This window comes from Centruroides sculpturatus, unplaced genomic scaffold, assembly GCF_000671375.1.
Source record: "Centruroides sculpturatus isolate CEXI.00-Female unplaced genomic scaffold, Cexi_2.0 scaffold254, whole genome shotgun sequence".
Classification (NCBI taxonomy): domain Eukaryota; kingdom Metazoa; phylum Arthropoda; class Arachnida; order Scorpiones; family Buthidae; genus Centruroides; species Centruroides sculpturatus.
Genome location: NW_019384488.1, coordinates 346,071 through 359,178, shown reverse-complemented (window position 1 = coordinate 359,178; position 13,108 = coordinate 346,071). Strand labels below are relative to the sequence as shown.

The 13,108-nt window shown below is 27.5% G+C and overlaps 1 protein-coding gene across 1 annotated transcript in view; it reads right to left on the bottom strand.

Moving 5' to 3' along the window:
* LOC111621650 (membrane-associated protein Hem-like) overlaps positions 1-13,108 on the bottom strand; it is a 92,165-nt gene that overhangs the window by 47,983 nt on the left and 31,074 nt on the right. The window contains exon 6 of the mRNA XM_023363857.1: positions 3,920-4,081. Coding sequence (XP_023219625.1) covers positions 3,920-4,081 — 162 coding nt within the window. The remainder of the gene's footprint in view (positions 1-3,919; positions 4,082-13,108) is intronic.

Sequence of the window (13,108 nt, the reverse complement as noted above, 5' to 3'; positions counted from 1 at the left end):
ATATGATCATTGCAATGTTTAAGCAATTTAATGTGGTTCCAAAGTATACACAGTTACCATACACAGTTCCACTAACAAATTTATTTAGTCTAATCTATAAATATTGAATTGTGTGATTAACTGAAATAAAAATACAGTAGAGCATCGGTTATCCGAAAGCATTCCAGTCGTCAAATTTAAATTTTCACTAGTTCTTTGGCTATATCTTGGGCTACTCCAATATTTTTTTTGTTGATGTGTGTGTTTTAGCTGGCAGCACTGGCACTTGTGTGTATGTTTTTCCAAGACTGCGTGTCCTGCTGAATCGAACTTTTTTTATACTAGATTAACTTCTAAAGTATAATTTTTTTTGTTTTTATATTTTTCAATATATTTATTTTGTTTGTACAAAATAAAGAAATAATTTTTAATGATACNTATGATGATTCTTATAATATTAAATATTATTATTATTATTTAATATATTTAAATGTCTATTTCTTTATACAGTTCATTTATTAATGAATTTAATGTCATGCAACATTAAACAGTTTTAATATTGATATTCATGTAAAAATATTTTCAATGTATAATCTATTTACAGTCAATATATAGTCTTAATAATGACAGTAATTCAAGTTTTCAATTTTCCTATAATAATTTGAATTGTTTTTCTGTATTAGAAATCCATATCAAAAATAACCATACAGATTCAAATTCAATGAAAGGATAATTATTAGAAACTATTATAATGAAACTTTCCATTCAGAAATCATAGACAATATTCATTATTGATCTTACTTATTCCATATTTCCAGAAAAATATTTCTTCAATGTTAAATTACTTTGATGAGTTGTAAGATAATTATTAAAAAGTTGTAGATAGTTGTTAAATAGTAATTGTGTTAGTTTAACTTGATATTTGTAAATGACATTGGACATCTGATATGTTTATATAGATTTTTTATATATTTGATTTCCTCAACTGCCAAATTTTACACTCATATGACATCAAATTCATTGGTGTAAGTAATACATATAAAGTATTTAAAAATATAACTTTTCAAGGCATAGTGCTATTTTTTGAAATTAAAATATGTGAATACTGCTTACGCATATTGAAGAGCATGGTTATAACACTCCTTCACTTCTGATACTTTTAATACTATTACTACAATAAACAAAAGTGTCCCATAAGTCTGGACTCATAGGAGTTTCTCATATTACTATTCCTTTCATTACAGGAAAACCATGTCACTGACTACAGAGGAATGAATTAAGGTGATTTTGATGGTGAAGTCCCACAGTCACACAAGAAATGGCCAGAAAATTCAATAGGCTCAATCCAGACTGCAGACTAATCATGCATAGATGTGCTGGTAAGGTCATTGTCAAATTTAATGAAACTGGGAATGTACATGCCAGGCCTTGCAACTGACTGCCAAGAAGTGTGTGGCTCATTTCACACTGGCCTTNGCAAGAAAATGTTTACTGCAATTCAAAATTGCTAATTATACAAGTGGTAAAAACCAAAAGAAAGAAAAACAAAAAAATTTTGAAATCTAATTTTCTTCTTTAATTTAAATTACCATAAAGTAAAAAAATTAAATTGAATTCAACAGAATTATCTAAAAAGCTATAGATATTGGGTTGTATGCCATAATTAAATCATTAATTTAAGATTATTTATAACTCACAACATAATGAATAGTAACAAAAAAAAAATTGGTAAATCTTAAAATATATCAAGAATGTTATAATTTGAATTCCTATATTTGGCCAGAAAAGCCATAATAATCACTTCAAAAATAAAAGTGTTAATTTCAGGAATCAAGTAGTACATGTTCTTCATTATTAACAAATAAATGAAGAGTTAAAATTTTTAACTATTGTTTTATAACTTGGATATCTAAAATAATTATACAGTAGAACCTCAATTATCTGGACCTCTATTATCCGGATTTTCGATTATCCAGATTGTTCAAAATAAACAAAAATTTTACAAATTTGTTGATTTGCACTTGGCGAATTACAATACTGTTTATGTACATGATGGAATGCATAACTTTTTTTTGTTTCAACAATGTCTCACCCGTGCGGCACAGTGGTCATAAACTCTTAAATATATTTTGCGTCATAATAAAAATATAACTTGACATACGTATTTATAAATAATTTTATTTTCAAATTACATCATTTCTATGACCAAGGGTGGCGTAAGGCATGGGCAACATGGACCACTGCCTTAAGCCTCGCGGTCCAAAGGGCCTCACGTCTCGAAGGTTTATGCATTACTTAAAAGCCGCGAACGCGACAAAAAAATTTTACTTGTCATAAAACAATAAATAGTTTGTCAAATTTTTATTCATAAAAATGCAATTTCAACTGCTTTTTATTTTATAAAATCCGTCTTCTTGCGCCACCAGAGGGCCTTTTAAACAATTGGTAGTCTGTTAGCATTGGTCAGTAGTAGTCCAAATTCAATACAAACATTTGTTTCTTGAAAATTTGATCACGATTTAAATACAGTATTTGTTTTTAATATTACCGATATGTCATCGAATATAAAACGTGTTGTATTATCATTAAAAGACAAAGTATTTGTTTCGATTATCCGAATTTTTCCTTATCTGGACTACCTTCATCCCCAATTAGTCCGGATAATTGAGGTTCTACTGTACTTAAATTGATGATAATTTCTAAATCATCTATTAGTATTAAGCCATAGCCAACAAACTTACTAGTAATATACTTTTGTCATTACATAACATGTAACAGGTATTTTAAGAAACATTTCAGGTTCCTAGATATTAATTTATGCATTAGGATGCATTCCATAGTCATATATTTGTTACATTTGGATAAAGACAATAATTGTAAAAGGAAATGCAAGGGTCTATATAATTAAGGATAGTCTGTTCCAGAGAGGATGGTAGTTTCTATTATAAAGACTCCACACATAAATCTCCAGCCAAAAAATTTAAACATTATAAACAGATTTCAGTCATCCCAAATGTTTCTTCATTCTCACCATTACCCTTGGGCAAGAAATCAAAGCTTTTTGGAATAAGCCAGTTTAACTATTATAACAGTTACAGTATATATTTATAAGCCAATATGCTAAGTTATTAACAAACAATATATCTATAGCATAGACAAAGCTTGTACATGACTTTTGATAATGTTTAATTTCCCTTCTTTTATAGACACATTGAATTCTAAATTTCTCCAATTTCTGTATATGTTTTTTCACTCCTGTATANTGACAAGTGGGCAGTTCTCCTCAAACTGTTGCCTATCAAAAAGAGGTACGACTTTGTCCTACCTCAAGCTACCCACACTACATTATAAAAATTATTATTATTACATTTTTTCAATTATAAAATAATAATTTAAGACAAATAATGAAACTGAACAAACTTATTAATGAGCATTTTTGAGAAAATCAGTTGATTATCTTCAGATAAAACAAAATAGCATGCATTGAAAAAAAAACAACTTAAAAAAAAAATAATACATAAATTACTTTAGGGTATTACATTATTATTTCTTAATTACTTGTTTTAAACTTTTAACTCCTCAAGACAGTTAAAAATCATATTTCATCAGTTTTATCATGATATAATGATAACAATAATGGATATCTTGAAATGATAACATTAATTATTATTATTTCAAGATTATGAACAACATTAAAATGTATTAATATGATTAACATTTATTAATAATTTATTAATTTATTATTATTCTTATTAAATTTCACTTCAAGTAAAACATTAATTAAATAATTTCACTAATATATAAATACATTAAAATATAAAATGTAATATATATATTACATTTTAATGAAAACATTTAATTAATTACTTTAGTTATCCAGTATCAGGTTTAAAAATCAATATATGTAACTATTTCTAAATATATTAAATATTATAATTACTGTGTCAGTCTGTGCTGGAGTAAGCATCTGTGAAGGTGATGCAACAAGACTCAACATTTGACTCTTACGCCATTCTTCTACAACTAGATTTCTTCTTGGGAACACATATTGTAATGACATTAATGCTTGAAATAATAACTGCATAAAAAATAATTGTAATGACTTAATTGTAGTATTTCAGAATTATTTCATTTTTTAAAAATATATAAATATAATTTTAAAATTCTACATTCCATCCTGTATTAATTTACTTATAATGCAAATTAAGTTACTAATTTAAATTGATTAAAATAACAATTCATACAATTAGTATATTAGATATTAATGTGAAATAACAGGATATTTTTCTTCTTTTTTGTTTTAATTAATTAATAAAGTAATTCGAAATTAGAACATCTTTTATAATTACAGACTATTTTATTTTCATAATTAAATCATACTTCTCATTCATTCAAATCTATTATTTGTATATTTCTATATAATGTCCATTTAACAAATTATGTAACTGTAATATGGTTGCTGTTTATTGAATTTCTATATATAACGTCTCTTTAATCCAAAAAACAAATTAGGTAGATGATCTCACAGCTTTCTGGTTAGAAACAACTTTATTTTGTAAATTGGACTATAAATGCATTTCGGGTTGGTTTAAGTTCCCAACCCCTCTTTAGTGCTGTACAAAAAAACAACAATATAATTAGAGGCCCAACATTACTCAGATATCGCAAAAAAGATTTTTTACATGATAAACCACTTACATATCATATATAGAGATTAATTAAATTTTCTTTTTTCCACAATTATGTCAACTGTTTGAGGGGAAATTGATTTCCTGGAATCATGAACTGCAAGGTAAGCATTGTAAGATTCTCCTCATACTAGATAATTGCCCCCACGTCAATTCAGCTTTTCTGCATAAAGTTAATTTAATCTTTTTTTTAATAAACCAAAGTTTAAAATAGAGCATCTAATATTTTTAATCAAAACATCTTCATTTCCTAAATGTTCTCTCTCCTTTACTCCACCTCTACAATTTAAAATTTGTTAAACTTAACAATATTTACAGTTCTGTCACTCTTCTTCTTTGTCATTAAAAAAGCCAAAGACAAAATCATATTTTCTATGACATTAATAGCAACTTACAATAATTGGCCTAAGCTAAATAAAACAAAAATAATAACAACTGAGTTTGATTTATATTGCATATTTGATTTGTTAAAGACTGAAGTTCAGTTTATATTTTAAAAAATAATACACATATAATTGACTTTTCTGTTATTTTGAACAGTTAGTTTTTAAAATCTTATTTCTAAATTTAATTATACTTCTCTTGCCCTAATTTTGTAGCACTTAGTTTATAAACCCCTTTCTCTCACAAAAAATTAATTTATATATTCTAGTTTTTAATTTAATAATTTCTAAATCTGCATTTAATAGATATACCTAATACAGCAGAACCATAGTGGAATTCAAATAATTTAACAACTTCTTTGCTGCAGTAGTGACTATGTTATGTAGAAAAAGCAATATTTATTTATAAGTTTATGTGAGAGCCTTACAGTATTTTTTCATACCAAAGTGCCCTATGTATTGAAAAAACTATATATGAAATAATAATGGCTGAGCTCATGATGTACTTGAAAAAAAGGCCCTCTTAATAACAGGATAAAGACAGCAAAAAAAAAAAAAAACTCATCAATTCTGTCATTATTGTTCATTAACCAATATTTACCAAAAATAAAATAATTTTTTCATCCCGGCAGGATTCTTAACAAAATTAGGAAGAAGCTTTGCTGATAAATCAATCTAAACTTTTCATTTTTTGAAAAGTTATGTTAAAAACTACAAATAAAATTCATCTGGCATTGAACATTGTATATTGGCTTTGAATATACAAGTACAGTACAGTCAAATACAACAATACCAGTCATAATGACAACTCAACTATAATGACAAAATATTGACAGTCTAGGTAAAGCCATATACTTTAACATTACATTTTATCCCAATGTAACAATATTGAAACTCAATTGACAAAATTTTTCCACATTTTTCAATATTTACATTGATGTTTTAGCCTATTTTAGAATTTAACAGTGTATGTTAAGTTTTTCTTATGAGTTTTGTAATAATTACTGTAGTTTAGTTTCAATAGAAAAATCTTTTGGTGAAAGAATGCATTGACACAGTCCTGCTACTTGGAAACAGGTTACTATGAAACCTCTTGGGTCCACTGGAGTGTTTCTATTGGCTGATAACTTGGTGAGAGAATCAGTTGAAGAAGTTAGATTTTCTCCCTTTAACAGTTAATCATTTTTGCAAATATTCATTACAGTAGATAGTACAGTGCTCAGAAAAGTAGTGTGTTAAAATCTCTCCATTGAAGACAAAGTTTCCATCATAAAACAAATTGAAGGAGATGCAAAAAGTTACAGTTTGTATAGACTTTGGTCTGATCAACTCAACTGTATGCACAAACTAGAAAGACCACAATAAAACACAGAAAGCATTTGATGAATTCAAGAAAGATTGTTGAGAAGGTAAGGAAACCTGTACATGAAGATTTGGATCATGCAACCATAAAGTGGTTCGCAAAGCAGCAGAGCCTGAACATTCCAATTAATGGTTCAATCTTAAATGCTAAAATTTAAAAATTTGCACAGTTGCTGGGAATTGAAAACTTTACTTGCAGCAATGGTTGGACTGATCAATTTAGACATCGTCATAACATTACAGTTGGTAAAGTTTGCAAAGAGTTGGCTGAAGTAAACTTACAGACAACTGACTGGTCTTAGCTTCATGAAGGATTTAATGATTCAGACATTTTTAATGGAGACAAGACTGGATTGTTTTACAGACTTATACATGATAAGACTAAAATTTAAGGGAGAAAACTGTCCTGATGGAAAATTGTCAAAGGAATAAATTGTAGTTCTGATCAATGTTAACAGTCGTTGGCAGTGAGAAAAGAAAATTGATAGTGATAGAAAAATAAAAAAATCTTCCAGTGTTTTAAAAATGTGAAATCTCTTCCTGTGCATTATTTCCTAAACAAAAATGCATTGATGATATGTCAACTGTTTGAGGGGAAATTGATTTCCTGGAATCATGAACTGCAAGGTAAGCATTGTAAGATTCTCCTCATACTAGATAATTGCCCCCACATCTGAAGATAAAACACAAATTGAGAGTAACATTAAATTTGTGTTTCTTCCACTTAACACTACAAGTGTGCTCCAGCCTATGGACCAAGGAGTAATTTGGAAAAGTTAGAATACATAGAAAGTTAATTTTGATACAAGTAATATTAAACCTTGAAAAAACAGAGACCAGAATATAATTTCTCTCCTGGATGCTATAAGATGTTTAGCCATAGCATGAAATCAAGTTATGTTAGAAACAATCAGAAACTGCTTCTGTCACACAAAATTCTTAGACACAGCTGCAAGCTTGGACTCTGAGGAATTTTGAGTGATACAATGAGATCAACACTGAAGTTATATCAAATACAGAGGAAATGCAGCAGTATAGTATAGCAGATGATGACATTATAACTAGTGCAATAAACTACAATGCTGACATCATAATGGAAGTACATGAGAAAGCTAGCCATTATGATGATATGGAAAATGGTGATAACTGTAAAGAGACTGCAAATTTGGAACCAGTTCCTAAACTAAATGAAGTGATTGCCACTTCAAAAATATTGACATGATTCATCAAATTGTCTTCCCAAACAGAAGACATGACATTTGTTACTCTGTCCCATCTCCAGAATAATTTATACATGTATTGGAAAATGCCAAAGACTCAAAGCAAAATTACTGACTTTTTTAAGCATTAAAAGCAACAGATGTGTAATGTATAATGTAATAAAGTGTCAATGCATTAATGCATACAGTTGTCAGTATTTTTACACATTTATCTCAGCCTGAGATAAACATGTAAAATATCAGAGATTCTCAGGTACAGTGAGACCTGGCTATAATGTAACCCCAGTTATAATGACATAAACAAGATGGTCCCTTGAATGTTGTTAGAAAAATTCAACTATATATACAAGTGTATATATATATATAATGATGACAATTTGATTGATAATATTCTCAACATTTAAAATTAACAACAGAATGTTGAGAATTTTATACTGCATTCTGTTCCAAATGATATTATTATACATATAATAAAACTAAAAAATTCCCTTCTCTAATCCCAATATTTCCCAAGAAATCTGAAATCAGAAAATTTCAGAAACCCTAATCAATATGCAAAATTATCCCAAAAATATATTTATTGTCCTGCATTTTCTGAATTCAGAAACATACATGTTTTGTGCCTGGAACCTATCCCTCATATCCATGAGTTAAACAGAAAATGCAGAAAATGTCAGATGTTTGATTACGATAGGTAGTCCAGATAAATCACAATCATAGCATCAATAAGTTCTGTTCACATTTATTGTCTATTGCATAGTGTTTCTCTTTCATTCCTCTCCAATTGGCATCAATCTGTTAAAATGTTGGCAATGTTGACAGTGTTATGCAAATGCTAACTTTTATAATAAATTGCCTAAATGAATATTAAAAGTACAGTTTTAACACTGATTCACCAAAATAAGAATATTTTAGGAAGTAGTTCTATCAAACTGGTCTGAACCAGCTGAATCCTACCAATTAAAAACCAAATAAACCAGAATCACACTATACCAGGGGTCGGCAACCTTTTGAGTCGGAAGAGCCAAAATTATAATTTACAAAATTTCAAAGTTTTTAAAGAGCCACAAAATTTTTTCTTGCCAACAATAAATAGTACTCGCATAAATAAAGTTTTTTGATAAAAAAACTAATCTATTTATTCATAAGAAAAAATATCTATTTATTCATATATAAGTAGTGTTTTTCACAACAAATTAGATAATAGAAACATCCGACGGCGGCGTCATTCGAGAGCTTCCGACGGACTGACGACAGTGACGACGCGTGTCACGTGGGAGGGGTGCGGTGAAAAGTGAGTACAAGTGGCTGAGAGAAAGAATCAGTACCTAATCCTCATTAATCGATTCAGAACGATTTTTAAATTTTTTTTTTGATAAAATAAATATTTGTGTATGGAACTAAAGAATCGCAGCTTCACATTCAAAGAGCCGCATGTGGCTTGCGAGCCACAGGTTGCTGACCCCTGCACTATACTAATTTTTCCCCATTTTGGCAGATTTTATAATTTTTTTTTTTTATTTTTAAACTGTGCCAGATAAATGCCATGCAATCACATTCACTTTTATAGTAAAACCAATTTTATATATGTAAAAGTGATTCCAACTGTAGATGGGAATATTCAAATGCAAGACTTGAAAATTACTAAAATCAGTAATACTTGTTAGTGTTCATTATAATAATAAATTATTATAAATTATGGTTACACACTTATAATATATAATTTATAAAATAAATATAGTTATTAAATTACATAAAATGGAATCTTATTAAAGATGCTGAAACAATGCCTTGATAAAGTGTACTGTAATTGAAATAAATGTGTGTGTATGTATATACGTAATATTTCAGTGTATTTATGTAGAAAAAACATTCAGACTACTTTAAATTGAGTTCAGAATTGATTCTATTATTATTAATAATAATTTTGGACTGAAATTATAAGATACTGCTTCATGATCAGTTTTTCAAAAAACACATTACATTAATAAATTGGTAAAAAAGCATAATAAGAAACATATTTAATATAGTGAAAATGTTTCTCTATTATATATCTTATCTTGTTATATAGTTTAATAGTTATATTGTTGTAATAGTTTATCTTGAAAATGATTAACTATAAGGAATTATTTCATAGTAAGATTTTCAACTACCGTGTTTCCCCGAAAATAAGACATCCGCAGAAAATAAGACCTAGTGCATTTTTTAGAGCAAAAATTAATATAAGACACTGTCTTATTTTCGGGGAAACACGGTAGATTTCCTTAGAAAGGACCTTATATGGTTTTGGCCTTTGGTGAAATTGGCTGAAATTTTAGTATGTTGTAGTTTTTGACTAACTAATCAAAAGTCTCAATAGGCACAAATCTTGAAAATGGCTAACTTTTTGTAGGGCAATTTGTGTATATGGAAAGGATATATAAAGGATGGTAACAAAAGTTTCTCTATAGCAAATTATTTCGAAAAGTAATAGGGCAATATGTGTACTATGTTGGGAATATATTAAATGATGGTGTGAACTTCCAGTCCCTTCTAGCACTAATAACAAAATTGCATGTGAAAAAATACACGCTATTTCCTTTTAATGCATTTCAAAATATAAAATGGAATTATTAAACAGGCTGTCAAATAAGACAGACTAGCTATTACCCACGACTTTGCCCGTGGGGGTTTTGCAAGCAAACCCCATTTATATTCAGTATTTCAACAACCATAGTAATTGTTATATAACACCTACTGCTAAGAATGATGAGAATTGCTGAGAATCAAACAAACTATTTTCAATTATGAAAAAAAAAACTATTTTCAATTTGATCAATTTTCTGGAACATTTACAATCGTTCCATAATTGAACTAATATGCAATAACAAATTCAAATTTAAAAACAATTTGAACATTTGGTTAAAAAATCAAAATATATAAAAAATATTTATAATAATGTCTGAAATGTTATTAAGGGAAAGTATGGAAATCAATTTCAAAGCCATTCTTCAGATTAAGCATTAATGCTCTCCCTCTCCCCCCTCAGGGGAATTTCGAAAAATCCCTTCTTAGTATGAATTCCCATGGCATACCCTAACTGTGTACCAAATTTCACCTCTTTAGGTTCAGTGGTTTGCTCTGGGCAATGATGAATCAATCAGTGACTCAGTCAGTCAGTCAGGACAAGTAATTTTATATATTTAGATGAATGCATCACTGGTACATCATCAAAGGGAAATGCATCACTGCATAACATGAATGCAATTAGGAAGTGACTGAATATGCAGTTAGGTTAGCAATGATATATTTAACAGCATTTGATATTTTCAATTAAATTATAACAGCACTAAGCTAATCACCATATCACTCCTAATCTAAACATAACTGCAGTTAAAAGCTAACTGTAGCTAAAAGTTCCATAAAATATGATATAAATCTTTAATTGATCGTTTCGTTACTAGTTTCTGTGGATTAACAAATTCATATCTTTTTTTTTTTAATNAATAAATTACAATGGATTAACACACTTAATTACATAAAAATATATAATTCCATCTAAAAATTTCTTTAAAAACTTACTTAAAAAAATGTTGTGATATTTTATTGGTCACATAACATTTATAAAAACATTAATAAACAACATAACAATAAAATAGATAATCTTAAAAAGGCAGTTGTAGTTTATAAAATAAAGTGTAATTGTCAAAATCCAAAAATTTATATTAGCGAAACTAGTTGTTTATTGGAAGTAAGAATAAAAGAGTTCGAAGCAGCTATTTGGCTTGGATACAATAACTCCCCATGGTACACTCACACAAAAAATAAAAAATGTCAAATTAATAGAAATAATATAAAAATTTTACATTTAGAAAAGGATGCTTATAAAAAAAAATTCAAGGAACATGTAAAAATAAGAAAACATCCAAAACAAAATTTAGTTAATATTTCAGATGGTATGTTAATTGACCCTCAATGGTACAGATTAATACAGGGCACTTGAACATGTTAAGCATAGTAATAAAAGCACAAGATCCATTGTACAGTTTGTTCGGATAAATTAGAATTACTGGATAACATCTTTTGTCGGTATGTCTTTATATATCATTGATGTTCAAGAATTTAACTGTAAAGTAATTAATTTTTAATAATTTTAAATTACAGTATGTTATATTATATTAACACTTGAACAGTCTTCACTTGGGAGAACTGATATCCACCCACTTTAAGTGTATTGAATAATGGAAATATAATATGTAAGTTTTTTAAGAAATTTTTAGATGGAATTATATATTTTTATGTAATTAAGTGTTTTGAAGCCATTGTAATTTATTTTATAAAATTTTTTTATGTAAAATAGTGGACTGTTGTGTATATTCATGGAAGATACAATTGTAGAAAAAAGAAAATTTAATTAATCTCTTTATATGATATGTAAGTGTTTTATCATGTAAAAAATCTTTTGTTGCGATATCTGAGTAATGTTGGGCCCCTAATTATATTGTCGTTTTTTTTTTGTACAGCACTAAAGAGGGGTTGGGAACTTAAACCAACCTGAAATGCATTTGTAGTCCAATTTACAAACTAAAGCTGTTTCTAACCAGAAAGCTGTGAGGTTGTCTACCAAACTTGTTTTTTGGATTAAAAAGACTTATATATAGAAATTATGTAAGTAAAAACTACAATTTTTCAAAATTATATGTTTGCAACTTACAAAACCAATCATTAAATTCAAAGTATTTCTCAATTATTATTATTGTTATTATTTTTGAAATCTTATCAAATTCTTGTAATTTCCTGCAGACAGCCTTCAGATATCTGTATTTAAGTCAATTTAAGGCAAGTATGGATTATACAATAATGTAATTATACTATTTTAATGTTTCAAATTAAATATGTAATTACATTTTTTCAACATTATATTTATTGTAATGGCATCTAGTATTCAGAATTTAGCTACATATTTATTTTAATATATGTAAGTTACCAATATTCTTATATTTTTAAATAGGAATATCTGCTACTTAAATATTTAAAATAAATATATAGCCTAAACTGATTACTAATAAAAAATTTATCAACTGTGGAGATTTACTGATGTTATTTTTAAAAAGGAAAATATTCTTATAACAAGATAAAAGATGACTTTTGAAGTTTTTTAATGAAAAAAACTTCAACTTTTTTAAATGTATTACAAGTAAATTGAAGAAAGCACTTATAAATAATTTTTTATATTTTTATTTACTAAAATTATTCATAAGTAAGTACCATAATTGAAAATAATGTCATATATTTTAGTTTAAAATAGTTTATCAATTAAATTAATTAAAAAATTAAAAATATTAAATCAATTAAAAACATAAAAAGTCTTCATGTTTTATAACAGGAATTCTCAATCTTTTTCACTTTCACGTATTGGCCCTTTCCATATACTGTATATGAAAAAGGGCCAATATGTGAAAGTGAAAAATATATATATATATATATATATATATAT